The sequence below is a fragment of the Cyprinodon variegatus genome, unplaced genomic scaffold, assembly GCF_000732505.1.
Source record: "Cyprinodon variegatus isolate N-32 unplaced genomic scaffold, C_variegatus-1.0 Scaffold390, whole genome shotgun sequence".
Classification (NCBI taxonomy): Eukaryota; Metazoa; Chordata; class Actinopteri; order Cyprinodontiformes; family Cyprinodontidae; genus Cyprinodon; species Cyprinodon variegatus.
This window is the reverse complement of record NW_015150843.1, coordinates 72908-99329: the sequence shown is the minus strand read 5'-3', so window position 1 is coordinate 99329 and position 26422 is coordinate 72908. Positions and strand designations below refer to the sequence as shown.

General features: G+C 37.6%; 2 protein-coding genes across 4 annotated transcripts in view; one reads left to right on the top strand and one right to left on the bottom strand.

Moving 5' to 3' along the window:
• rnf208 (ring finger protein 208) overlaps positions 1-11156 on the top strand; it is a 14249-nt gene extending 3093 nt beyond the window's left edge. The window contains exons 1-3 of one of the 3 annotated variants that reach the window (XM_015387312.1): positions 1445-1922; positions 2004-2140; positions 9034-11156. In XM_015387312.1, coding sequence (XP_015242798.1) covers positions 9991-10767 — 777 coding nt within the window. In that variant the 5' untranslated portion in view covers positions 1445-1922; positions 2004-2140; positions 9034-9990 and the 3' untranslated portion in view covers positions 10768-11156. Of the gene's footprint in view, positions 1-1444; positions 2141-9033 lie in introns of those variants that run through there. The other 2 variants (XM_015387311.1, XM_015387313.1) reach the window with 2 other exon arrangements.
• A 2508-nt stretch (positions 11157-13664) lies between these two features.
• LOC107092675 lies at positions 13665-18245 on the bottom strand. The gene is made up of 6 exons (XM_015387274.1): positions 17526-18245; positions 15178-15330; positions 14931-15069; positions 14758-14840; positions 14554-14651; positions 13665-14326 (listed from the first exon to the last, which is right to left on the bottom strand). Exons 1-6 carry the CDS (start codon positions 18141-18143, stop codon positions 14239-14241), a joined length of 1179 nt encoding a protein of 392 aa, XP_015242760.1. The 5' UTR covers positions 18144-18245; the 3' UTR covers positions 13665-14238.
• Between the last annotated feature and the right edge of the window lie 8177 nt (positions 18246-26422).

Sequence of the window (26422 nt, the reverse complement as noted above, 5' to 3'; positions counted from 1 at the left end):
AGTTTAATCTCGTCATGGCAAAAATATTTTTTCTCTTCATGTGTGGCCCTAATACTCCGTCGTAAAATTGTATTCATTAATCAATGATCAAATACTGGAATTTAACCAATCACAGTTACTCCTCAGATGCAACCCTCTCCCTCACTGGTGTGGCAGTCTAACCAATGAGATATTATACCGGTAACTGGTTTTCAGTGTGCTCCTGGATCAGACGGGTCGCAGAAAAGGTAAATGGAACAGGTAAAGCAAAAAGACAATGCAACTTAAAGGAGTGTTTGAAAAATGCAAAAGAAAAAGAAATGGAATATGGAGCAACCTTTTTAAACATGTGATTAGCAAAGGTAGCTATAATCAGATTTAAAAAATTTGTTTTTTTATATATTTGAAATAGGATTTTAAAACACATTCTCAAATTCCAGTATTTAACAATGAATTAATAAATACAATTTCTTCTTTAATAATTCAATTTAAAATGTGCAACCAGAAATTGTGACAGCGAGGGTTCGAAAAATGTAAATATTTGGAGAAATCCTGTGATGTAGCTCATAAATACCACTATCATCACATTGTTAAAACACCTGAAAAGGAATAACTGTCACTCTTATGGCATAGAGAGGCTTTACAAAAGTTGTAACTGGCTGTGTTTTTTACTTGCTTTATATCATGACTTCTGGCATACCACAGTAAACATATGTTAGCATATTCGTTCCATCCATCCATCCATCCATCCATTCAGCCATCCATCCATCCATCCATCTATCTAATGGTGGTTAAACTGATGTGTTCCTTTATAAAATCTGAAAATTTTAAAGAACTAAGCTACTGCAGAACTTTAAAACTCTAAATACTGTCTATCTTTTCAAGTTGTTAGTGACATTATGCAATGGGTGTTTAGTTGTTCAATGTTGGGTGTTTTTTAATATGCTTTGATCTGAGGATTATGTTCTGTTGGTGTTAAAGCTTCTTGAGCTGACACAAAATATAACAAAATCCTTATTATGCAACATCCCTGCATGTTTGGATCTATGGGAAGGCCTACAATGCAGATTTGAGGTTTTGGAGAAATGTACCGGTAGCAGTTTTAGAGTTTAAGAAAGATAGATTTACACAAATAATAGCCTGTTGTACTGCCTGTGATGGAGATGTTGGTTCTGCTTTTCCCCAAAATCTAAATCTATACAAACCACATTTATAAGTGAAATCATGCTGTACCCATCTCAGCTTTACAAGACCCCTGTGTTCCTGCTGGTGGTGCTTTGCCATATGTCTGCATATAAAGTATGATTCATTGCTTTTGGTTTCTTTTTGCATCTGAGAAAGGGCTAGTGTGTGTGTATATGCATTGGTGTGTTTAGATGGGGGTGGGGAGTACCATCCTGATTGGCTGAAGTATTTTCTCTGGCAACGAGCAAACGTGATCCCGCCTGCAGAGGCACTGCAGAGAGTGCTGCAGTGAGAGAAAGAGAGAGGCAGGGAGGAGGGGAGCAGGCAGGCAGAATAAGCTACATGAATAAGGACTGAACCAGAAGCCCACAGGAGACAGAGCACTTTGTGAGTGTGTGTACATGTTTGAATGCGTGAAAACACTGCGCATGTGTGACTGAACGGATGGTGGAGGAGAAAGAGCAGTAATGAATGCCAGCTGAGGGATGACAGCACAGGAGAGAGAGAAAGAGAAGACAGAGGCTCACCTGAAGACAACAAGAAGGCAGTAAGAAAGAAAGGAAGACATAATAGGTGGATCTATGACAGACAATAGCAGCTTGAGTCTCTACACAGAATAAGATGAATAATGTTTGAATAGTAGCTGTAACACCTGGGATGAACAATAGGACACAGGAAGAGAGATGAACATCTACAACTCAAAGGATAAAGACTGGAAGAGTGAAGTAGAATGATATCGGAAGACCAATGATACTGAGGTTGACGAAAGCAGACTGATGTTTCCACCTTGCAACAGCTTCCTCCATCTTAATATCTCCTCCATGTTGTTGGTGCTCCAGGAATAGAGACGGATAGAAGAGAGACGGAAAGCATCCTTACCTCAGTGACAAAAAAGACAAAGCAGATTATCATCAGATGCGAATTACTTGATGAAGAAGATAAAACATTGAAGGTAACATCCATCTAAAGCAGACAGGTGAGAATGAGGAAAAGCTTTACATCTCTTTCTTGTTGAAGATCCATCTCATCCAAACTGCTTTCACACCGTTACCTTTTTTTGTACTGGCATAGCAAAAAAAAAGCGATGGTTTGTCTTTTGTTTGTTTTTTTGGTCATAGCCATGTTTTGCACAGATGTTGCATCATGCTGATCTTTGTTGAAGGAATGGATTCAGACACTGATGTTTATGAGTAGACAAACCATTACAGCATCTTGTCAGCAAACATCCTATCAGGTATAAAACATGACTTAAGGAGGCTTGTGTCTGGTTTTTGGTATAGATATTGTCTAAAAGGCTTAGTGTGAGCTTCAATGACATTTACCAGATCTCCACACAGGCAAAAAGCAGGGTTGGGTGAGCAATGATCCGTTCTGTAGCTGTCAGCAGTCACAGATGCATCTCCATAATGGCAATGCATTGGCGCTGCAGTGAGAGCACCCTGTGCACTACGCTGGGATTGCATAACTGCTGCTTCATCCAAACTGCACCCCTCCTATTTGCTCAAAGCCGTGTGCGGCTGCAGCTGCTTCATCCCATAAAGACCAAAGCAGTTTGCTTCTCTTAAGTGATGTTCACCTTGTAACTTCACTGAGACATCTTTAATAATTTGCCATCATTGATCAAGTCAGCGTTGTTATTGAGGAGCTCGGACACTGTCCCTCATATATCTCTAATGAGGTCTTTGTTAGGCAGAGGGATGCATTCATGCTTTTATTTTTATCAACAGGATCTGCCATGTTGGCGTGGGAGCTACACAGGCGAGAACAAAGAGCAATTGGCTGTGATGAATTGTGAGCCAAAATGGCCGATGTCTGTTGTCATAAATGATAGTAGACTGTATTATTTAAATCAAAACTTTTTTTAAGATAAAAGCACAAACACTAGTTGATGTTTTACACTGAAAATGTGAAATGAGGATTGGGGAAATAAAGGACTGCAAGCTGCAAAAGGTGATGTCTCTTTAGTAATAAGTAAATCCCATTCATCATTAGAATTTAGTGATATAATGAGGATACGTTTAGTAGAGTTGGGGATTTGTCCTTCCAAGGTTTTAACATGTTACATAATCACAATATGCAGCATTATATCCCACATACACCGATAGAGATGTGCTGCATTTTTTTTTATCAGGAAAGTATTAAATCTTTAAGGAGATAACATACTTGACATACTGCTGGCAGGTGCAAAAATACCCGCAGTCGGCTCCATCGAGGAGGAAGCTGTGATAAACACAGATTTTTGTAGATGGCAGAGTGACAGGGAGACATTCTTATGAGCAAAATTATGGATGACTCATTCAGAACATGGTGCCTTATCCAGGCTCCCATCCCCACAGGTGGAGGGACTCATTCGTGTATGATGGTGTTGATGGGGGAGTAGCTGTGAATGTGAATGAATGTGTGCTCAAGACTCAGGCAGCACGTGAGGTTTGTTTTATCAAAGAAATGCAGCTGTTTGTTTTTGTCTCTTTTCTTGATTCTTTTTTTTCTCTTCCATCAGTTACTGGATGCATTTATAGATAATCATTTTTTATTGTCTCCCATCTGCCTGCTATCTGTGTGTTTGTCTCTGGAGGAATGTAAAAGGGTGGTGCTCTGTATGTACATGACGAAATGGTCTGAGGGGAAGAATGTTCTCAGATGGATGTGTGTGTGAATGCAGCTCTGTGTGTTTCAATTGAACGAGGAATCTGCAGCTGAGAGTGACTCCTCTGACATCTCCGTGGTCATTTTCTCCTTCGTCTTAAAGTCCAATGCCCAAAATAATTTCATTGGTAAAAATTCCCCTGCTAGAAAATGACCCATGATGAAATGGAAACAGAAAAACATTGGAAAGCTTCAGCATTTTATCCTGTTCTAAGAGGATGGGTAGATGGAGATGAGCTCTTTACATAATCTGAGCGGTGGCCGTCGATTAGGAGGAGGCTGCTCCAAAGTTGGCCCACTATTATGTTGCTTCCATTTGTTATTTCTATATCATTGACACCAATTGAGAAATGTTACCTGCTTTGTCTCCATCAAACTCCCCTTAAACTTTCTATTAGCTTGATTGACTTGGCCTTTGGCATGGTTTATCTTTTCAAATTGTGTTTTTTTATGCACTTAAAATATCTAGACTTAGACAGTCCTACTTTCTATTCCATCAAAATGCTGGTAACTAATTGGAAATAAAGATTTGTTCATAAATAAACTGGTAGCCGGACGTTGAGTTTAAGCCCTAATCAGTGAAACTTGATAAGTCTGATATTCTCCGGATCCCTCACCCATTATATCAGGAAGAATACAACAATCTTCAGAGGAAATCACTTACAATTACTGTAGCTTATATTAAAAAAAAACTAATTGTGACAAAAATTGTATTAATATTTATGTCATTATAAATGCAAAAGTAGATTATAAAAAACACATTCAAAAATAGAATAACCAAATAATACATTCATTTTGAATACTGTACTTAAATAATCTCTGAAATGACTATATGTAGCATTGGCAGGTCAAAAATTATTTAAAAAGAGGGCAAAATCTGCACAAAAGCAACCACACAATGTTGAGCTATGCAACCTATTTGAAATATTCTCAGTTCTATGGACAAAACATCCTTCTAGAGCTTTATCTGATTGGTAATCTCTAAGTAGAAAATAATAAATAATAGTAAAAATCTTAGGGGCTGTGACTTTCACTTGTGTTTGCAAATTTGACCCTGAACTTTACTTTTCTTGTAGGAGGATATGTTCTCTCCATCCTGAAGGTTGGGGTTATGTGCAAAAACAAAGCCCACATGAGTGTTTCCTTATACATATTTACCCCTTGTTTAAGCCACAGTCTAGTTTTTGTGCAGATTTTATTAAAGTCTTATGGAACAACCTGGAACAAAACATAACCACACTCTATGTATGAGGCCATATAAATCAATCATTAGTTTAAATCTAAATCTAACTTTAAAAGGCTGCTTTCCGGTCTTCAATTTCAAAATGGTGTAACTCGTAACTGTTAATCACAGTCAAATATTTTCTGTACATGATGCACAATTTGGCCAGCTTTGCCTTGATCGACTCCGATTTTGTCCCACCTTTTTAAATTCACCACAACTTAACACGAAAACTTGCTCTGTTGTGTATGTATAAAGTTCAGAAAAATTAGATAAAGGTTAGGAGATATACTCTGGATCTCAAGTGACAACAATCTCATCTTTAGCTGTATTGCTCATCATGGTGACCTTTAGCACATGGTTAACTTTTATGGTCAGTTTTCATTATATTTACTAATTAAAATTAAACTAAAAGTTGCCTGGCAACAGACTGGCAACCTGTCCAGGGTGTAACCAGCCTCTCCCATAGACTGCAGGAGATAGGCACTGGTCCCACCACAACCCTAAAAAGGACTAAGCAGGAAAAGATGGATGGATGGATGGATGGATGGATGGATGGATGGATGGATGGATGGATGGATGGATGGATGGATGGATGGATGGATGGATGGATGNGGATGGATGGATGGATGGATGGATGGATGGATGGATGGATGGATGGATGGATGGATGGATGGATGGATGGATGGATGGATGGATTGAATTAAACTAAGTTTCCACAAATGGGTTGGTTCACAATATTCATGTGGTAAAATGTATCCAAACTGAAACTGTGATGAGCTCTGACCAATTATCAGGCTATCAATGCATCTTTGGTATTAAACTTGATATGGGTATTTTAAATTCAACATCAGGGAAAAGTAAAATTCAAAAAGTAACTGCAAATAAGACTTTTCTTCATACTATTCACAGAAGACCCTCAGAAAAGTCATGTTACATGCTTATTTATTCCACCCAAGCTCATGAAATGTGTATGAAAGCTTGCTCTGTTTCCCCTGCACACAGTGTGTCAGAGGATGAGAGAGAAACAGGCTATTTTTGGGGAAGCATTGCAGCACTGCATTGCTGCCTTGGCACCTTTATTCAGATGGAGTGTCAATGGTAAAATTCTAAGTTGAGCTTTCTAACAGTGTTGTGTGCCATAGTGAGTAAGTAACAAGTATGTCAACATATTAATGGGGAAGGGAAACAAAAATGAAGAAACTGCCTAATAGGGCTTACTTCATCACAAAGCTACATGGTCTGTTGAGAAAGAGAGCATCTTTATCACTCGGTGTGACATTTTAGCAGAGGTTGGGGGCAGGAAACCGCAGAAAAGTGTACAGCTAAACAGACCATAAATAGAAGCCAGAACCATTGCTGTTTTTCATCTCTTCTGTCTTTTTTTTTCTTCATGTCTCTCTTCGTCACTATGTAGGTTACCTCCTCTGCTCAGTGTGTTCCTTTTTTTCTATAATGAATCATCACTGTCGACGATCGAGCGCAGAATGAGAACCATGTCATCCTCCCTCTTTTGCTTTCCAGCAGCTATTGTTTTGGTCAAGTTAAAAACGTTCATCTGAACGTTCGTTCCTTTTTCACTTGCCCACTCACAGTATGACACAAACCCTCCGCACAGATTGTGACCTCTTCCCACGCATGTCAGAAGAAAAACCAACGTAGTTTGCATGAGATGGCTGGGTGTTGACAAGAAAGATATGCAAGTGCTGAACCACAACTGTGTCACAATCACCTGCTCTTTCAACACAGTGTGGAAATTCACATGAACAACTTTAGATTTTTACAAACCTTCACAAACTTTACCACTTAGAATAACAAATACAAGTCTTTGTATTAATAGGTTTTTGAAATTGGACTTTCTTACATTAAAAAACAAATACAAGACCAATACATTAAGTAAATAATAAATTCATAAAGCATGCTGTTTTTCCTTCTGTGGTCAAAAGCAGGCAAGCTTTTAAATAATAATAAAAAAAAAAACATCATATCACCGTGTTCAGAAAGCTGACCAGTGCAGAAGCCAGAGCCCTGCATTTTGCAACTTTCAACAAATCTTGTTATACGTTAATTATTATGAGTCAGGAGTTAAACAGTGTCTTCTTTGTTCTTTTATTTGCCAGTTAGAAGAAGAGATAAATAAATGATTTACCCTTTAAAATTGCTCTGGAGGAACCCTGGCCAGACTATAATCTACAGACTTGGCAGCAAATTAATGTTATGTACTTTGTCAATAGAAAGGCATGTTCAATGCGACGTGCCTACCATCGAGCTACATGGTTATCATCTTTCATATTTAAAAAGACAAAGCTTAGCAGAAGCCATGATGCAACATGAAATGGATCAAAAGCTTTTCCCCCAAAATTACTTCTGCTGATAACCTTTATGATCACTTAAGACAAGGAAGTAAAAATATATATATATTTTCACAATTCCTGAGTCACTACTACAAATCTCCATATTTTTAGAGGGGAAATATATGCTACATCGGTAGGAAGTTGCCCATAATTACCAAGAGCAAGGAATGTAATAGAAATAATAGAAAAATAATCTGCTGTTAAAAAACACTTAGGCTTAGTCAGAGGAAAAGCATTTGTAAATAATTATTTTAAATCTGTCCACAAAATTGGATTGAGGTCTGGGCTTTGATTGGACCCTGAACCGAATCAAGGTGAAGATCAGCATCCCCTCAGCATTATACTGCCATCATTGACGTTTCTGAGTGCAGATAAAAACGTTATTGTCTAAAGAGCTGTTTTATTGAATACTTTTTGAAATACATTATTTAATCATACCTTGTATTAAAAAAATATTTGTTTTGTTGGTTTTCTGTACAGTGCTTTGTTCTTTTTGTGAAAGGTGCTTAATTTATACACTTTATTTACTTACTTGCTATGTTTTTTGACTACCACACAGAGGCAGAATTCTTCTGAACTTCTTACTGCAGAACTTGCTCTAACTACCTCTCTAGATCACTGCTTTTGTGGCTTCTAGACTAGTCTAGATATATTTTCTTTCAAACAAAAAAATTTTCAATGCTTTCTAGGCCGCAATAAAGTATCTTCAACTTAACGTAGGGTTATGTAAATAAACTGTTGATCTTAAGATCCTTTAATTTGTTTGACAAAATAATAGTGTTTTTGGTGCTTATTGTCGTTTTACTCCAAGTGCAGTTTTTGAAGAATGGGGGCAGTTTAATCAATTTCTTTCTGTACTTTAATGACCCTATGCAGATTCATCTAGCAAGTCACAAATTAAGATACCGTTTAGTGCTGAAATCAAATTTGGTTGAAAACATAGTTAAACCATATCCAATAAATGAAATGATTTGAAAAACCGCAACTTTTGAGAATTATTACCATAGTTCAATTTAGCAAAACCAAAATAAATTAGAAAAGTGAAAAAGTCTTAAAAATCACAATTGTTAATGCTAACCTTTTATATACTTTTGTAAAGAGATATTTTAAATAATAAAAGCAAATCTATACTTTTTAAGACAGCAAGGAACCTTGCATGTGAGAGGGGGTCCTTCTTCCACTACTTTGATGTCCCAAACACATGTCCTTCTCTCAACAAAGGCTGTCGTCTTCCCTGTTCTGCATAAATGTCAAATTAGCGCTCCTTGTCAATTTAGTTTCACCTACAGTATGTTCTCAGTTGTACCTAAGTTATTTAGTTTTCAAATGATGGACTGAGTAGTGTTGTAAGGGAAAAAAATGGAAATTGTTAAGTTGATTCCTGAAAGTCCTTGGTTACATAAAATTTATTTTGCAAAGTTTTTGGAAATCTACTTTTTATGTATGATAAATTGATCCATAATTATTTAAAATCCATTTATCATCTTCTTCTTTCAAGTTATGAACTGGTTATTTGTTTTGGTGAACATATGGTGTTTTGGAGTACATATTGTGATTCAGTAGGCTATCTTGTTAAAAAGCTCAAGACAAGTTCTATGCTTTTGAATTAGAAACATCTAAAATTTTCTTTTTTTTCCCTTCTTACAGATAAATGGACAGAAGGAACTGGATTTACTTAAAAAGGAGACATCTGACTCAAAGACATCTGTAAAACTTTTCTTCCGCCCAGCACAGTTATGATGACTGTTTAAGGCTTAACTTGAAAAGAAGCTCTCACTCCCACTTCTGAGGAATTCAAGGAGCCATTCCAACAGCTCCCTTGGGTATCAAAAAACACCCAACAAAAAGACCTCCGCCCTTCAACTTATCAAGATACCAAGGAAAGGAGTCAAAAAGGGTGTTCTGAAAAAACTGGATCAACAGCAGAGACTGGCAGAGAAGCATTCTTTATTTCCCATACACTCAAGTCAATATCTAACACAAACACAGCCAACAACAAGAAGTTTAGTAGTTGTTTAAGTGAGACATTTTTATTTTCCTTTTGAAAGTCAGAAGAGCAAATGTTAGGATTTTTTTCCTGGTCTAACTGAACTGCCCACAATCAAACCCAGGATACTGTGTGAATTGTATTGATTTTATATTGACCAGACTGGTGTAGTGAATGAAAATATCTTAGTGCTAAACCAATAAAAATTCCTGTGCAATTTGTAGATATCTAAAAGAGAGCACCAACATATGTACTTTCGTGCAAAAAAATGACTGTGCATAGTGTACCTTGATCAGGTTCTGTGAACTAGACTGTTAGAATTTTTAGAAATTTTAAGTTTATATGCATATATATAACACATACCACTTTGGTGCAACAGAGTTTGGAGTAAACATTACACTTGCTGAGCCTTTCCATTTATTGAGGCTTGAGCTGACAGAAGCAGCCAGCTGGGGAGATCTCTGAAGGGAAAATGGAGGCACCCATCCGTCCCCATGTTCCCTCTAATGGCTAATTTTAAAGAAGGAAATTAATCCACTTCCCCTTGTGCAAAACAAAGCCAGGGTGTCCACTGCTAATCAGAGCTATAGCCAGTCTATCTCAGAACTCAATACCTAATGTCCTGCCTCAGGCGTCAGCAGCTGGCTATCCCCATGGACACAGTGAAGATCATCCAGTCCGAGAAGTTTCCCAGAGAATGCCCTGTCCCGGTCACCCAACCCCGCTATGCCCCAGCCCCAAGAGTGGCATGGGATGGTGGCGGTGAGGGCGAAATCATTGTCAACCAGGCCTGCAGTGATCTGACATTGGACATAACACCTTCTCCCAGGCCAATGGTGTCCCCTCCATCCCCAATGATGCGCAGGGAACACAGCTTCCTGGCGCAGCGCAAAACGAGTGCCAATGAAATCTGCTATCACCAGTTCCACTACAAGATGGAAGACGTCATAGTCAACCAGTACGTGCTTCGCTCCTCCTCCACCTCCTCCTCCACTTCCTCTTCCTCCTCTTCGGGCCCTGTTATGCCATGCGAGCCTCTAGAATGCCCCACCTGTGGACACACATACAACTTTGCCGGGAAGCGTCCACGGATCCTCTCTTGCCTGCATTCGGTGTGTGAAGAGTGCCTGCAAATCCTCTATGAATCATGTCCCAAGTACAAATTCATCTCCTGCCCCACCTGCAGACGCGAGACGGTGCTGTTCACTGACTATGGCCTCGCTGCTCTGGCCATCAACACCAGCATTCTGAGCCGTTTGCCCTCCGACCCTAATGGGCCAGTGCAATGGGGCGGGGAAGCTGACCGCAGCTGCTACCAGACTGTGCGTCAATACTGCCAGTCAGCATGCACCTGCCAGATTGCCAACCCATTGTCCTCCTGCGGCATCATGTAGAGAGGAAGGAGGTGAGGACACTGCAAATAAGACTTACCGCTGCTCCCCACCAACACCACTCTTCTCATCCATAAGCTAAACCCTTTCTGCCAAGCCCCCCTTCCCTCTCACATGTACAGCAAATAAATCCCTTCATAGATGTTATCTCTATATATTTAATAGCACAGATGGATACTGTGTGGGACATATGGATGCTGGTGATCCAGAATGAAGCGAATAAATGTATTTTATGTACGGACTGAAAAACTATTTACCATCTCTCATTTGGTTGGATGTGTTTGTCATGACATCTCTTTAAATGGGAATGCCAGGGGAGGTATGTCCCCCAACCTAGGAGAATAAAGATTAAATGAAGCAAGTACCTCTGAGTGTCCTGTGTTAGTAGTTCATGTGATTTTAGCTATAAATGAATGTAATGTGAAACTTTAAATCCAAAGAAAGAAAACTCTTACATCCTGATTCACTAGCAGTGTCTTCTAGTTCATTAGGAATACCAATGTGTTAAAATGCCTATAGAGTAATACAGTCTCCAAAGAGAATTCTGGGTTTTCCTAGGGGTTTGTATGGAATCAGGCATGCCTAGAAGGAGGCACTTCAGAGACTTCCTTATCGGATAACTGAACTATTGCAGCTAACGCTAGGAACAGCATTACATAGCTGAAGTGCTTGCCTATATTTTCAAAATAATTATTCAAAAGAGGTCAATTGTGACGTATCAATTATTTGGTAAAAGGTTTTGGTAAATTTCGTCAAACCGGCTTGCCACAGAATGCATCAATTTGTCTCGACCATCTCAGCATTTTGGTAGAAGAAGATGTCATTTATCCATTCCCCATTCTTACCTATCCTTGCAAGTAAACCATAGTGAAAGGTTGTGTACAATCTTGACAAGTTGGCAGCTGCTCATAGGGCACCACAGCACACAGGTAAAATAACCTAACATTCAGACTTTTTTTAAGTTATTGCGGCACTAATGGCTCATTATTGTACAATAGTCTCACAGGAAAGTTGGTACAAGAGAGAGGGAGAGACATAGGGCAAAGGACCATAGACGGGATTTCAATCCGGGTCGGCCACGTTGAGGCCTAAGGCCTCCATACATGGGGTCATGCGCATTAACCACTATGGCACTGATGCACACCCAATTTGTATGTTGTTTTTATGTCATGTTACGAGATAACATATTCACATCAAATCTTAGGGAAAAAATATCACCCATTTCTAAAAGGTAAGGAATACAAACTAAGATGTTAAGCTAAGATATGCGTAAGAAGTGGTTAACTGACCTGCAGCTTTTATACACTGCTTAAAAAATAGAGGGAACAAACAAATAACACATTATAATTCTGAAAGAATGAAGTACTCTTTTCTCATTGATCACTTAGTTCTGTAAAAATTTGAATGTGCTGACAACAAAATCACAAATATATCATCAATGGAGATCAAATGTATTAACCAATTGAGGCCTGGATTTGGAGTCACACACAAAATGAAAGTGGAAAAATTATACACAACAGGCTGATCCAACTTTAATGCAATGTCCTTAAAACAGGTCAAAATAAGGCTCAACATTGTGTGTGGCCTCCACTTGCCTGTTTGACATGCCTACAACAGCTGGGCATACTCCTGATGGGGAGGCGGATGGTCTCATGAGGGATCTCCTCCCAGAACTGGACTAAAACATTGGGCAACTCCTGGACAGTCTGTGGTGCAACGTGAAGTTGGTGGATGGATCGAGATCTGAAGTCCCAGATAAGCTCAATCAGATTCAGGTCTGGGGAATGGGTGGCCAGTCCCTAGCTTCAATGCCTTCATCTTGCAGATACTGCTGACACACTCCAGCCACATGAGGTCTAGCATTGTTCTGCATTAGGAGGAACATATGGCCAACTACACCAGCATATGGTCTTACAAGGGGTCAGAGGATCTGATCTCGGTACCTAATGGCTGTCATGCTACATCTGGCAAGCACATAGAAGGTTGTGTGGTCTTCCAAAGAAATGCCACACCACACCATCTCTGACCAACTGCCAAACTGATCACGTAAACAATGTTGCAGGCAGCAGATCACTATCCACATTGTCTCCCATCTTTGTCAAGTCTGTCACATGTGCACAGTGCGAACCTGCTGTTATCTGTGAAAAGGACAGTGCATCAAGGGGAAATTTGCAAATAATGGTGTTCTCTAGCAAATGCCAAGCATTCTCGAGTGTGCTCTGTGAGCACAACCCCCATCTGTGACTTTGTGTCCTCATACCATACTCATGTATTTGATTTCTAAGCGTTTGTACAAACACGTGAATATTTGTGTCCTGCTGGTGGTCACTTTGCAGGGCTCTGGCAGTGCTGCCCCTGTTCCTAATTGTATAAAGGGTTCTGGGGTCCTGCTGCCTGGTTGTTGCCGTCTTACGGCCTTCTCCATGTCTTGTGGTGTGCTGGCCTGTCTCCTGGTAGCGTCTCCAGCCTCTGGACACAACACTGACAGACACAGCAAACCTTCTTGCCACAGCTTGCATTGATGTGCCATCCTGGATGAGTTGCACGACCTGAGCCACTTGTGTGGGTTGCAGAGTCTGTCTCATGCTAATATGAGTGGGAAAGCACCATGAACATTCTAAAGTGACCAAAACATCAGCCAGAGAGAAGAGGTACTGAGAAGTGGTCTGTGGTCCCCACCTGCAGAACCACTTGCTACTTGTCTTGCCAATAATTTCCACCTGTTGTCTATTCCATTTGCACAACAACATGTGAAATTGATTGTCAATTGGTATTTCTTGCTATGTGGACAGTTTGATTTCACAGAAGTTTGATTTGATTGAACTTATATTGTGTTGTTCACCTTTTACCTTTATTTTTTGAGCAGTATTTACATAAGGTGGGCTGAAGTTACAAAAATGTAAAAAAAAAAAAGCTATCTCAATATGAGAGGAGGGTTTTTTTTTTGACTATATTACTAGCTTAAAATTATGCAATGAATGTTAATGTATTTCAAAATGCTGATTAATTTGACAAATTAAAGAAAGAACATGTCCATACATTCATTACCAACGGTCATTCTGAAACACTATCACAACTACCTCTTGAATTTAAACATTTCATCATTTATTTACAAAGCAACAGAGGCATAGTGTTTGAATTTCTTTCCATATTCCACATCTTCCTCTGGTCAATACTGAATAACATGTGGTTAAGCAGTTTTAAGACTTTGGTAAAGAGTCTTTAATTCCTGCAGCTTTAAGTGTAAGAGAAGCTGTATAATAAAATATTTTTTTAATGCTTTGAACATGACAGAAAAAAGGGTAACATATTCAAGTCAATCAATTTGTAGCGTCTTATAAACGAAGATATTTGTCAATAGTGATGAACGGCTGAATCGTGCTGTAACATTTTCAAATCAGCATCAATGCTAACACATTATTTGATCTAAAACTCCTGAGATGTCAGCGTATGAAAACAGCCATTGTAGTCCATTTAATTTGGTGACACTTTCTTTGACCTCCTGAACAGCTGGCTGAACCGTCGCCGGGTGGAGAGTTTCTCTGACGACTGCATCTGTTGGCTACACAGATAAAATATTCATGAGGCTGCAAGCATGCACAGGAAAAATTGAGGTAGTATGTGTGTAAACATTGCTTTAAAAAAGAAAAAAAAGAAAAAAAAAAGAAACTATAATTAAAGCATCAGCAGCACCTCTACTGTGCAGTAAATGTAATGTGGCTACATTTGCTTACAGCATCGGAATCTCAATATTTCCCCTAAAAAGTTTTCTGTGATATATTGTCTTACCTCCTTATGTCTGATACAGCAGACTCCGCCCTTCTCAAAGACCCAATTTTTAACCTCTGGATCAAACTTCTTCTGTTTGATTCTTCCTTTTTGGAATCCTAAAAATAATCCAAAAGTTGAGTTACAAAACAGAAAAAAGTGAACTTCCTATTTAAGATAATCTAACTACACTGTCTTCAGTAGATGTTTATGCATATATCTCACCATCTGTGTCGTGTCCTCCTCCTCAATTTCCCGTAGATTATTCGTACTCAGTTGCTGCCCTCTGGAGTTTCTGTTTAATTTTTCTGCAACAAATACAAACTGTGAGTTAACTAGCGGTTCCTTTTCCAAGAACAAAGAAAAAAATATATATCCTGAAGTGAAAGATGCCTTACTTAAGTGCAGTTTTGAAAATGTTGTGTCTGAGGCTGATCTCTGTCTGAAATGGCGAGATTTTTGTTGCGGGGGTTCACTGGGAACTTGCTTTGCATTTTCAAGTGAGGGTTTGTCCTCTTGGGAATCTGCTGAGTTATTCTGACAAATATGAGGAGGAATTAAGAGAACAAACTTTAGTATATTGATCATATGTTTCGAGCTGCACAGATTTCAGGCTGTCATATTGTAATCTCATGGATCACTCACCTTTTTTTCTTCATTTTCCTGGAGTGCAACTGTCTCTGTCTGCAACTCCTGGTTTTGCATCTTCTGTTTGGCATACAGCTCCATCTTTTGGCAGACCCACTCCAAGTAGCAGAGACCGGGACTGAGTTCCTTTCCCTCAAACATACCAGAACCCTGTACACATAAATACGCAGTAATATTGTATCATTCACATGTATAAACTATTGTGGGAAAGCTTACTAGTAGCTTATAGCTAGTCAGCTACAACCTAGTAGATGCAGGTTTAAATAATTACCTTCAGAAAATTAGAGAACTGACAACTTAAAGAAGAGCTTAGTAATCTATTTTAGTGAAATTATTGAGATCAACAAAAAGCATGTTGTTATAGGTGGTGAATCTATTTCAATTTTTTAAATCCCTGAAGGAAGAGTAAAGAAACAAAATAGCACAGGTAAAAGAATTTAAATTGAATGCACCTTCAGAAGCACTACATAAAAACTGTTTACCAATGACACTTAACAATACCCTCAATGCTTTCAGATTAATATAAAATAAAACAAAAAATCTGAAGAATAATGCAGAACTGTTGCAGCTGCTCTTCTTCTATAGAGGATACACATAGTGTGGTTATATTGATCCTTTTTTTACCCTATGTTCTTGTTATTCTTTCCTGTTGAGTCTATTACTGGTTTGCCTTGAAGTTACTTCTGCATTTTCTCCCAGGCTAGATGGAACAATTGGTGGTATGGCAATATTAAAATTATCTGGGGCTAAATCGCTTTATATAGACCAAAACAAGCTGTGTATGAAGCCACATCTCTATCTCTACACTGGCTGCTGCCTTACACCAATTTTACCTGTCTGCTCGAACGCACATATCTGCAAAGGAAAAAGTACACAGCAGAACAGCTTCACCTTACAGAAGAACGTGTCTAGTTAGGAAGTAAGTAACTTATAACTTTATAATGCTGTATGCAAGCGAACAATTTAATCCACTGGAAAAGCTCTCCGCCATTTTGTGGCAGGCGATGGATTTTTATGGGCAGCCCTAAAGTCCTTTATCACAGTTGTTACATGCAGGTGTGTGTGCCTGCACAACCGGCACGGCTTTGTAAACAAGAGAATGGAGAACTACACAGAGATTATGTTTTACGTTAAACCATAATCCATCTAAAAATCTACCTTCAGTTCAGTTCGATTTTTAAAAATCTTTCTATTTAAAAAAAGGACTTACCCTTGTTTTTCTGTTAAGTATGCAAACTTTTTCTACCCATTTCATATAGATTATTACAAGCCAAGGATTCTGTTTGTTGCTTTTTGTATGTTTGTTTATTGTTCTTAAAGCCTACATCCAGTCAAACATTTAAGGTAAAAGATAGATAAAAGCTAAAACGATTTTTCAAGTAGTCAACTTGTTATTCTTCACTGTTGGCAATGGTAAAGGTTAACTTTCTAACCAGGTAATCCATTAAGCTGTTAGCTAAATGTAAATTGTTATAATAACGCTTGAGGTAATCTGAACAGGTGTGCTTATAGAGGTATTTGTGATATTGCACCATCAACTAATCTTCATTTTCCACTGAATAGTATTCAGCAAGCTTCCAGGATTGTTGTCAATTCCCATCATCATTGAAGCTTAATAGAAGACCAATGGAAATATCTACTGTACCTGTTTGATCATAATAAAAAGATTACCTTAATCATCTAAAGAGTAATATAAATGGCTATAAATAATTTGCACTTTTTAGTGTTGCATTCTCAACAATTATTTATCCTTAAACTACTAAAATACAAGGTAAACCACTGCAAACACACACCCAATGACTGAAATATTACCAGATCGACAATAAAGCCACTTAATCTTACAGTTTCAACATCTGGCTGCCGTCACCCAGAGCTGATTTACTGTAACTCGGCTTTTTAGTAAAATCAAAATCACAATGGATTTTCTACTGCTGGTTCAGACATGCCAAACAGACTCTTCAACTTCCTCTGTTTCCATTACGGTACTCTGAATTCTGCTCCCAACTGGTTTGACTGGTTTTGCATCCATTTCACCAAGGAAAGACTTTGACAGGATGTGAACAAGAAAGACGTCCTGCATGGGTAATGACATGCCTGCGTTAATTTAGGAGTGACTTTGTGTTGCAATCGCTGTAACGGAAGACTTTACCGGACTTTCCTGTAACCATCACAAGCTTTAGCAATGCAAGACTATACCTGAGTGTGAGTCACTGACTCCCTCTCCCGAAACTAAACCACAAACGAATTTAGGAGGCTGTTTTTAACAGTGACACAAGCTGCTCTGCATCAAAATCTGACTTTAATGGATTACAATGGTTTGGATTATGAGTATGAAAGCATTGTACCTGTGAAATTTGCTGGACAGAACCAACTGAAAGAGGTTCTCTCTGCGTTTCTGACACATTCCCAGTGGGGACTGATGGGTCGAACCTCCTCCTCATATTGAAACTTGCTGATCTTATACACCTTTTTAAATCAGATGTATGCTGTTTAGGCAGGGAAGATGATTTAGGCTGATGGCTTAGCACCTCATAGACTTGCTTCCACCTCTTAGAATCAGTCCTTTGTAGCTCTGGTTCTCCCTTAAGGTTCAAGGGTGTGGGTTCTTTTTCGGCTCTGCTGGAACACATGTTTGGAGAGGAAGACGAAGAAGAAGGCAAAGAAGACGTGAGAACAGGCGACTGAGATGTTGAAGCCGGAGAGAATCTGTCCCTTGGTAGCTGAAAAATCTCAATTTCTGTGTTGTCCGTTGACAAAAAATTGCCTGAGGTGGGATTTGGTGTTTCACAGCTGGCCGTCTCAACTCCAGAGTCTACTGATTCTGAGCGTGGGTTAACTGCCATGTTGGAAACAGGTGCAGGAGGCCCATCAGCGTTATCCTGATGCCAGTGTGACTCAGGATGAGTTCTCTTCTCATACACATAAACCTCCATAAGGTCACCGAAGCTCCTGTACAAATTCATCTCCGAAAGGTTCCAGTTTTCCCCCTCTAACCGTTCCTTTTGAGCTGCAAATGAAAAGTGAACAAGACTCACTTTGAGGCAACCTGAGCAGGTGAGGTGATGATGTAGGTTTAAAAAAATTCCCTATGATCTACCTCAGTTGTTTTGCCACACCTCCAAACACCACTGCATGCACATACCTGCTTATACCTGTTTCTAAAAACAAGGTAGGGAATTCAGCTCCAACTATATTTGAACTATAATTTATCCTTTAAACTGTGAGAACACATGAACAAGCCTCAACATGTTTACAGTATGCCGGGAAGTTGTTGCATTTATAAGATGTTATTGGTGATGTCAAAAAGAAACTACAATCTTAAGATCTGCTGCTTACGTCTTTCCAAAATGCTATCCCACATCACACACTGTTAAATTTGTATTTTACCCATAAGGGTAAATTGTTGTGGTGTGCATGTGACGGAAAGAGCTGAAACAGTTAAAGCTATTTTGTCACATCTACAAAGCAAACAAAACTGGATTTATCAGAAACGGTAGGAATGTGTTGAACTGACTCTCCTGTCTGCTGACATGACTGGCATTCTTCAGGGGGAAGCTGCTCAGGTCATCTGATCTGACGCACAGACTCATAGTTCTAGAACAACAAAGAAAAAGAAAGAGTTTTATTGCTTTATGAAGGAAATGGGTTCCCTTTTTTGTGGAGATGTCGAGTGCAATGATATACTGTACGTGCTGTACATGCAAACTACTTTTATTTGCATAAATATTTATACTACGTTAATTTTTATGCAAAAGCTGATGGATTGTGTGGGTATTCTGCTCAACACAAAATAGCACAGAATTATTAAGAAGAAGGAAAACTGCTACAGATGATGCTTCTTGCCTGCAGCTATCAACATCCAGAACATCTTGTTGGAAAAAAGCTGTTACTACAACATTTAAATTCCCTTTAGGATAAGTATAGTATTTTGAATTGAATATGAATTAAAAATATTGAAATGATTACCTCGAAATGAAATCTGGAAAAGCAGCTTGGATCCAGAGTTTAGGTAGGAGAATCTGTCATAGGAAAAAAAATAATTATGCATGTCACAAATCAGGTCTTTATTAGTAAATAAGTAGAAGACATTTTGAATAAAGCTGCTGACCTTCATCTGCAAAGAGAATTGCTTCTAAAGAAGGTCAGCAGGTTATGGGCTCAATGCTGTATGAGGATGAAACATAGAAAACTTAGGGTCACTCCACACTATTCTTAACATTCCATTTCTACGGTGGTGGGAGCGTCATGTTGTGGGGATACACAGAGGAAAACCTCATCAGTGTTATTAGGAAGATGCAGAAAAATCTTGGGAGAAAATATGTCTGAGGCTGCAAAAAAGCAACACTTTAAACAAGAGGTCATAAATTAGCAAATCCGGACCCACCTGCTGGCTAATCAGGACACAACATTATTTAAAACATTAATATTACTGCATGTTGTCTGAAGTCAGTGTCTAACTCCACTTGCGCCACTTCTCCTGTTAATATGGTAAAGCCCTCCGGAGCGTCCAGGACCAGGCTAGACGTGATACAAATTATGAGCTGTCAGTGTGGATCACTGCAGCGAGCCGCTTTTAGACACAGCAGGCGAACCTGTGGCAAACCAGGTGATGGGGAAGGAGAAGACGATGAGACAAAGAACGCAGAGAAAGTGTGGACTGCTGGAAGAAGCGTGGTGAGTTAGTGTAAAAAAAAGTGAACTGGTGTGCTTAAAGATCACCCTGCATATTTTGAGCATTATTGGCTCAACCTGCTGCTGTGAAGCAGGATTCTCCAGCATGAACTTAATCAAAAATAAATATCGATCCAGGCTCACGAAGGAGCACCTTAATATATGCTTGAGAATGGCTTTGTAACCATTCAGCCCCAGGTTTAAAGCCTTGCAGGGCAGTTTAAAGCCCACTGCTCTCATTAAGCCATAAAAGAAAAAAAGAAATTACTAACGGTCAGTTTAGGTGTTTTATAAAATATGTGAAGGAGGAAATTGTCTATATACCAAACTGAACAATTGCTGTTCTCTACTTCAATAACAATTTAGATTTCAAAAAGGGAAAATTTTCATTTTTATTTTTATTTTTTTATTTATTTATTATAGTTTTTTTTTTATTTTTTATGTATGTATTTTATTCATTCAATGGATACATGGATACATAAAAACCTTATTTTATTTTTGTGTTAAATGCAGTTTAAAGTAACGGATTATAATTAACAATGTCTTTACTGGTTGATGATTTTTTCTTTATTTGGACCCCGCTGATTTTTAATTGTTAACCCCTTCTTTAAACCATGTTCTTTAAAGGACACCTTGCTTAGTAAAAGTACCCAAAAGGTTTATTTAAGTACAAGCAGAAAAAGCAGTCTTCCAAGAAATATTCCGAGAGTACAAAGTAACTTGGTTAAATAAGTAATCAAGCAAAGATTACTTGTTGACTCATTGCATCTGTTATAATGTTTAATGTAAAATTTTGTAAGAGAGTTTTGCAGTAATGCGCAAAGCTAGGTATTTCAAAGTGTAAAGAGAAATTAAAAACAAATAATAATAGTACAAATAAATAACATCCTTGAAAAATAACATATTTGGGAAAAAGAAAAACATCAATGTTTTATTTTCTTACATAAACCTATAAAAACCCATCTTTATAGTAGGTAAGGCATTCATGATTGGAAAGGATAAAGAAATTGCAGTGAAAATATTTGTTTTTTGCATACTCATAGTAGCGTGACATTTTACTCAAGCAAGGGTAACTATACTCTCACCCGAACTTTACTTAAGTAAAAGACAGAAGTACCATTAGGTGCAACTAGTAACTACCCACATTATTAGGAGGCAAACAGAAATGTGAACCATAGTTTATCATGTTTTAATGATATCTTTTTTTTTGTTAAATATATTTTTGTATATTTCTTATCATTAATTATTTAAGTGTTTCTCTCTACTTCTCTTGACATATATTATTTAAATCCCTAAATTATTCCTCCGTAGATTTCGTTTTTTTTTTTTTTTTTCTGCTTGAATCCTGAATCCACCAGGGGTCGTAGTTGAGCAATTTACAGACATCCAAATAAGTTTCCCGTTTGTGCAGAGGTCAGGCAGTTTGATTTCTCTTTCTGTTGGGGTAACTCATAAAGGCGTAAAATAAAATAATAGAAAATAAAATAATGAATAAAAATATTTGTTTTGAAGTTTAATTTTTATTTTCATGACTTTCCCTGAGAAATATAGGAAGCAACCAACAGGGTGAGTTTTAGTCAATACACTAATCTGATTAAGGGTTTGGTACAGAAGAGGATTAGGGACACTAAAAAAAAAAAGTTAACTAAGGTTTAAATTTTATTTCAGTTTAATATGGTAAAAAAAAGTCAGAATTCTGAGATTAAAGTCAGAAGACTGATTTCTTCGTTATTTTGTATACACAAGTGTAAAACAAAAATAAATTTCGTTTAGAATAGCTCTCTGGAAAATTTTATTTTTTTTAAACTGCAACCTTGAAAAATAGTAAAAAAAATATATATATATATATATATTTATATATATATATATATTTATATATATATAAAAACAGTAATAAAAACATATGACTATAAATTTACAGTTCTAACATTTTCAGTTTCTTTTCTTTTTTATATATATATATATAATGATAAATATAATAACATACAATACAATAACCAATTTTACAAAACATTCAGCTGTCTAATGGCAATGAGGAAGAAAGCATTGTGGAATCTGCTGGACCTGAATCCACTACTTCAAACTCTCTTCCCAGAGGGCAGCAGGGAGAACAGTCCATGGTGGGGGTGTGAGGGGTCATTTAGGATGTTACGTGCTCGGGACACGCAGTGCTGGGATGAAATGTCTTTAAGTCCTGCTGCTGCCTCCTCTGTATTTTTTGGGGGTTATAGACATCACCAGCACTGTGTTTCTTTGAAATAATTAATTCTTATTAGGGCTGCAACTAATGATCATTTTGAAATTGATTATTCTGTCAGTTATTTATTTTGATTCATCGATTAATAATTGAACAGCTTTCTTAAAAAATACTTTTTACGAATTTAAACCGCGTGAAACTAAAACTTTTCCACTTGGAGAGTTTTGTATTCAGCATATTGACAGACAAGTTTTGTTTTTTTTATCCTCTTTTTTGTTGCAATTTTGGTATAATTAATTATGGTAATTCAATTCAGTTTATTTATATAGCGACAATTCACAACACACGTCATATCAAGGTACTTTATAGTTCATCAGGTCTTACAGTCAAATTTATTCAAAGTTTTCTATCTAAGGAAAACCAGTTGATTGCATTGACTCAAATACAATCCCTCACACTTAGCATGCTTGTAGCGACAGTGGAGAGGAAAAACTCCTTTTTAACAGGAAGAAACCTCCAGCAGAACCAGGCTCAGTGTGAGCGGCCATCTGCTCACACTGTATGTTGATCATTTTTATTATTCAGTACTGTTATATTTACTATTTTATCATTCTGTGTCATCTTTTTTACACAGAGACCCAGACCACCATTGACAGCAAAGATGGACAACAAGTTCCCCTACAAGCCTGTAAACTCCTTCATCCCTTAAGGAAGTCCTTAAAAAAATGGATGATGATAACCTCCAACTTCATCTCAGATGCAATAAACAACAGAATGCAAACTACCTTGCATAAGATTTTATTATTATCTAGACGAGACGTTCACAGCCTCGGTGGAGTTTGACACATTATGGTTATTTTCTACAGTTGATGTCAATCTTTAAATTCTGGACCAATTTCTCAGCCAACATTTATACACTTTTGAAAAAGAGTTTGACATGGTTTTGAGTTTCCAAGCTGGAACATTTTGTATTTTGGCACACATCTATCTTTTTCACTCAAAGCTATGTATAGATGCATTTGGGGAAAAGTTGGTTTTTAAAGTTGGACTTATAGGTTGTCTTGGGTGGCATTAGAACGAAAAAAAAAAACACCCTATAAAAAATGAAAATAGATAAATATCTGTCATTTGTGCTATAATTAAGCTTTCTGTTGAACATGAGTAAACATACCTCTCCTGCTAAGAATGGGGAGATTATTTTACCTATTTTTTGTGGGTTTATGCAAGCAGGACATTTCATCCCATCTTGACATCAGCTAGTTCTGGCAAGGGGATGACCTTGCCCGGGGAGGCATCTATATGAAAACCAACACTGGTTCTAAGTCTAAATTTGGCTGCATTCTATCCTTAGAAAATATATTGTTAGTGTCAAAATATTATGGAAAATTCCTTTTGGATTCTGTTGGTGCTTTAATCAATCCCATTTCCAGCAGGACATTTACACAAAGGGCATTTTAATAATAGTTGATCAACTGATAAATACTTAATCAATATCCAACCACAATGACATACTGTCATCAATGAACAACTGAACAAATTGTTCTTCACACACAGCAACATTTTTCCATGAATGAATAGTTCTGGCTGCTTTACTAAAGCAAAAGGGTATTTTCTAAACTGTATTAAGTTATTCTGACAAAATGAAATATGGTGAATATCAAATTACTTTTGAACTTGTAACTATAGAATTTAAACATTTGAAATATTAGTTTTTTACACTTTAATTATCATACAATGAGCATCTTCTGTGAATATTGTTTGGGATGCAAGATATCTTGGCTTTAATATTTGTTTTGGTAATTTTCAAGCATATCTGTATCATCTGATAGGTAAAACTGGGCCGATATTAACACCCACTGTTTATTTTCATGTACTAGCTGTTTTGTTTCTTATGCAGCTCAGGGTTTGTTATGATGTCCAGAGATTAGGGAAACATATATTAAATGATATTGGTAGATATGAGATATCGTCTAAAATTATCGTCTATTTGCCCAGATTTTCCTGTTGGTGTATTCGTAAATATTCCGAAACTGGAATTTCTTGTCCATGTTTTTGCTCACATGTATAGGCTATTCTCTTAGCAGACACCAGCAAGCTTCTTTATTGCAGAATCGGTAATGTTCATTTATATTACTTGTTTTCCTGCTCTTTAATTTGACTTTTGTGCTATATTCTCTTTGGAATTTGCCACGGGACCTTTCTTTTCCTTTAATAGGAAAGAAAACCGATTTGTTCTTACAGTAAACATGCATCAAAAGGCTTCATGAACTGTAAGCTGCACTAGAAACTGCTCTTTCAACTAGACAATCCAAGATTCCTCAGGAAAATTATGCTACTCTTGAATCACATAATACACTTTCAAGCTTCTTAGTGATAGTTCCATACTGTGGGTCTATTTTGCTGAACGATGTAAGAAATTCATAATAAATTATTTACTATTTGTTTGAGACTTAAACATTTGTGAGTTCTAGCAGGACAATGATCCCAAATGCCTGTCAGAACTTTTTTTGGATAAATGATTCAAGCTAGACTTTACATATATATACAGTTAAGGGTTAGGGTTATTCATCATTATTTATCCATCGCTTTATCCCAAGGGGTGCTGGTGCCTATCTCCAGTTGTCTACATGCAAAAGGCGGGGTACACCCTGGATAGGTCGCCAGCCTTATCGCAGGGCAACACAGAAACAAACAACCATTTATGCACACACTCACATCTAAGGAGAATCTAAACAAGCCAATCATCCTAACAGTCATGGAGAGTACCCGGAGAGAACCCACGCATGCACAGAGAGAACATGCAAACTCCATGCAGAAAGACCCCGGGCCGAGAAGACCCCGGAACCTTCTTGCTGCAAGGCAGCAGTGCTACACACTGCACCACTGAGCAACCCTTGTTGCAAAGTCTATGCCAGGAAATCATAAATTCACATTAATTATACAACATCTGGCAGGCACAGATCTTAATTCTGTTAGAGGAGTCTGGCCTGTAGACTGTTGCCTGGTACTAATGCACACTTGAGCTAATATCAGTGGGATTGAGGATTAAAAAACAAAAAGCCCTTTTCTAACAGGAATATATCTGGCATGTTAGCGAGTCATGAGATTGTTGGATTCATCCCATGAAGGCGTAGTGCCAGGATACATGGGAGTCAAACCAGGTCAATGTTTGCAGCATACTTTATGCAACAAATTTAAGACCTGTTATATAATATGCCAAGAAAACCTACCAGTGGGCTCAAATAAAAACAGAATAAAGGAACACATGATCAGCTCTCTATTATCACAATAGAAAGCAGCAGGAAAATGATTGCTCAGACACCAGCATATTAAAAGCGAGATGCCTCTGTGACATGAGCGAACTCTGATCTCATAAGAGAAAAGATAAAACTGGAGGCATTAGGAAGTGTTTCAGGTCTTTATTGAGAAACTGATTGTCACAGGCAATTAGAGGAAGCAGACTAGAGAAAAAAAAAAGCAGAGACAATGCGAAAATGAGAGCTGAAACAGATTTTTACACATATTACAGTGCATTAGAAATTGTACTTTCACTAAATGACACAAACATATTTTTCTTCCGCTTTCTGTCTATTAATTTGACAAGCGGTTTGGCACACAGGTACTGTAATGGCTAAAACAGCCACCAGAGGGCTCCTACTGTACTTCTGCAGCAAAACAATGAGAGAAAAAAGTGACATTTTGAAAATCAACTGTACAACTAGCTAGCTGTGGGGCAAGAGCACCTACAGCATGTTTATTAGTCCATGCACCTAAATTTAGTCCATGCAGAGGATTTGACAAGAAAAAAAGGCTAGTTAGAAAAAAAGACAGTGTGTTTGTTTTTTAGCACTAAGTGTCTTTTTTTTTGTATCTAGTGCTGAAGTAAAACCCTGATCTATGCAGGGGTCAGTGCACAGAAATTAAAATCAAGGGGTAAAATATGAGCACCAAATCTTCTTTATCCAGAATGCAGAGGCCATTTGACATCAGGAAAAAAAAAAAATAATTATTTTTATTTACTCTATCAGCCTATATGACCAGAAACTACAGAGGGGGGAAAACTAATAAAAATATTTTTATTTAAATATATTCTGTGTTAGAGTTCTTTGTATGAAACAAGTTAACTATTTCGGTGTTATACATTTAATTGAATTTTTTTTTTTTTTACCTGTTTTGGTTAAAAAAAAAAAAAAAGAACCCAAAAACGTTTAGATGTTCATACAGAGTACTCTACACATTTTCTGGCTTCTCTTATAAAGATGTGTAAAAGGCTTTGAATAAATAAAGCTTTATACACATTTCTGTTCAAAGTCCTGTTTGACAGCAGGTCAGAATTTTCTCATATTAATCATCCTAAGGTTTGGGCACAAAAAA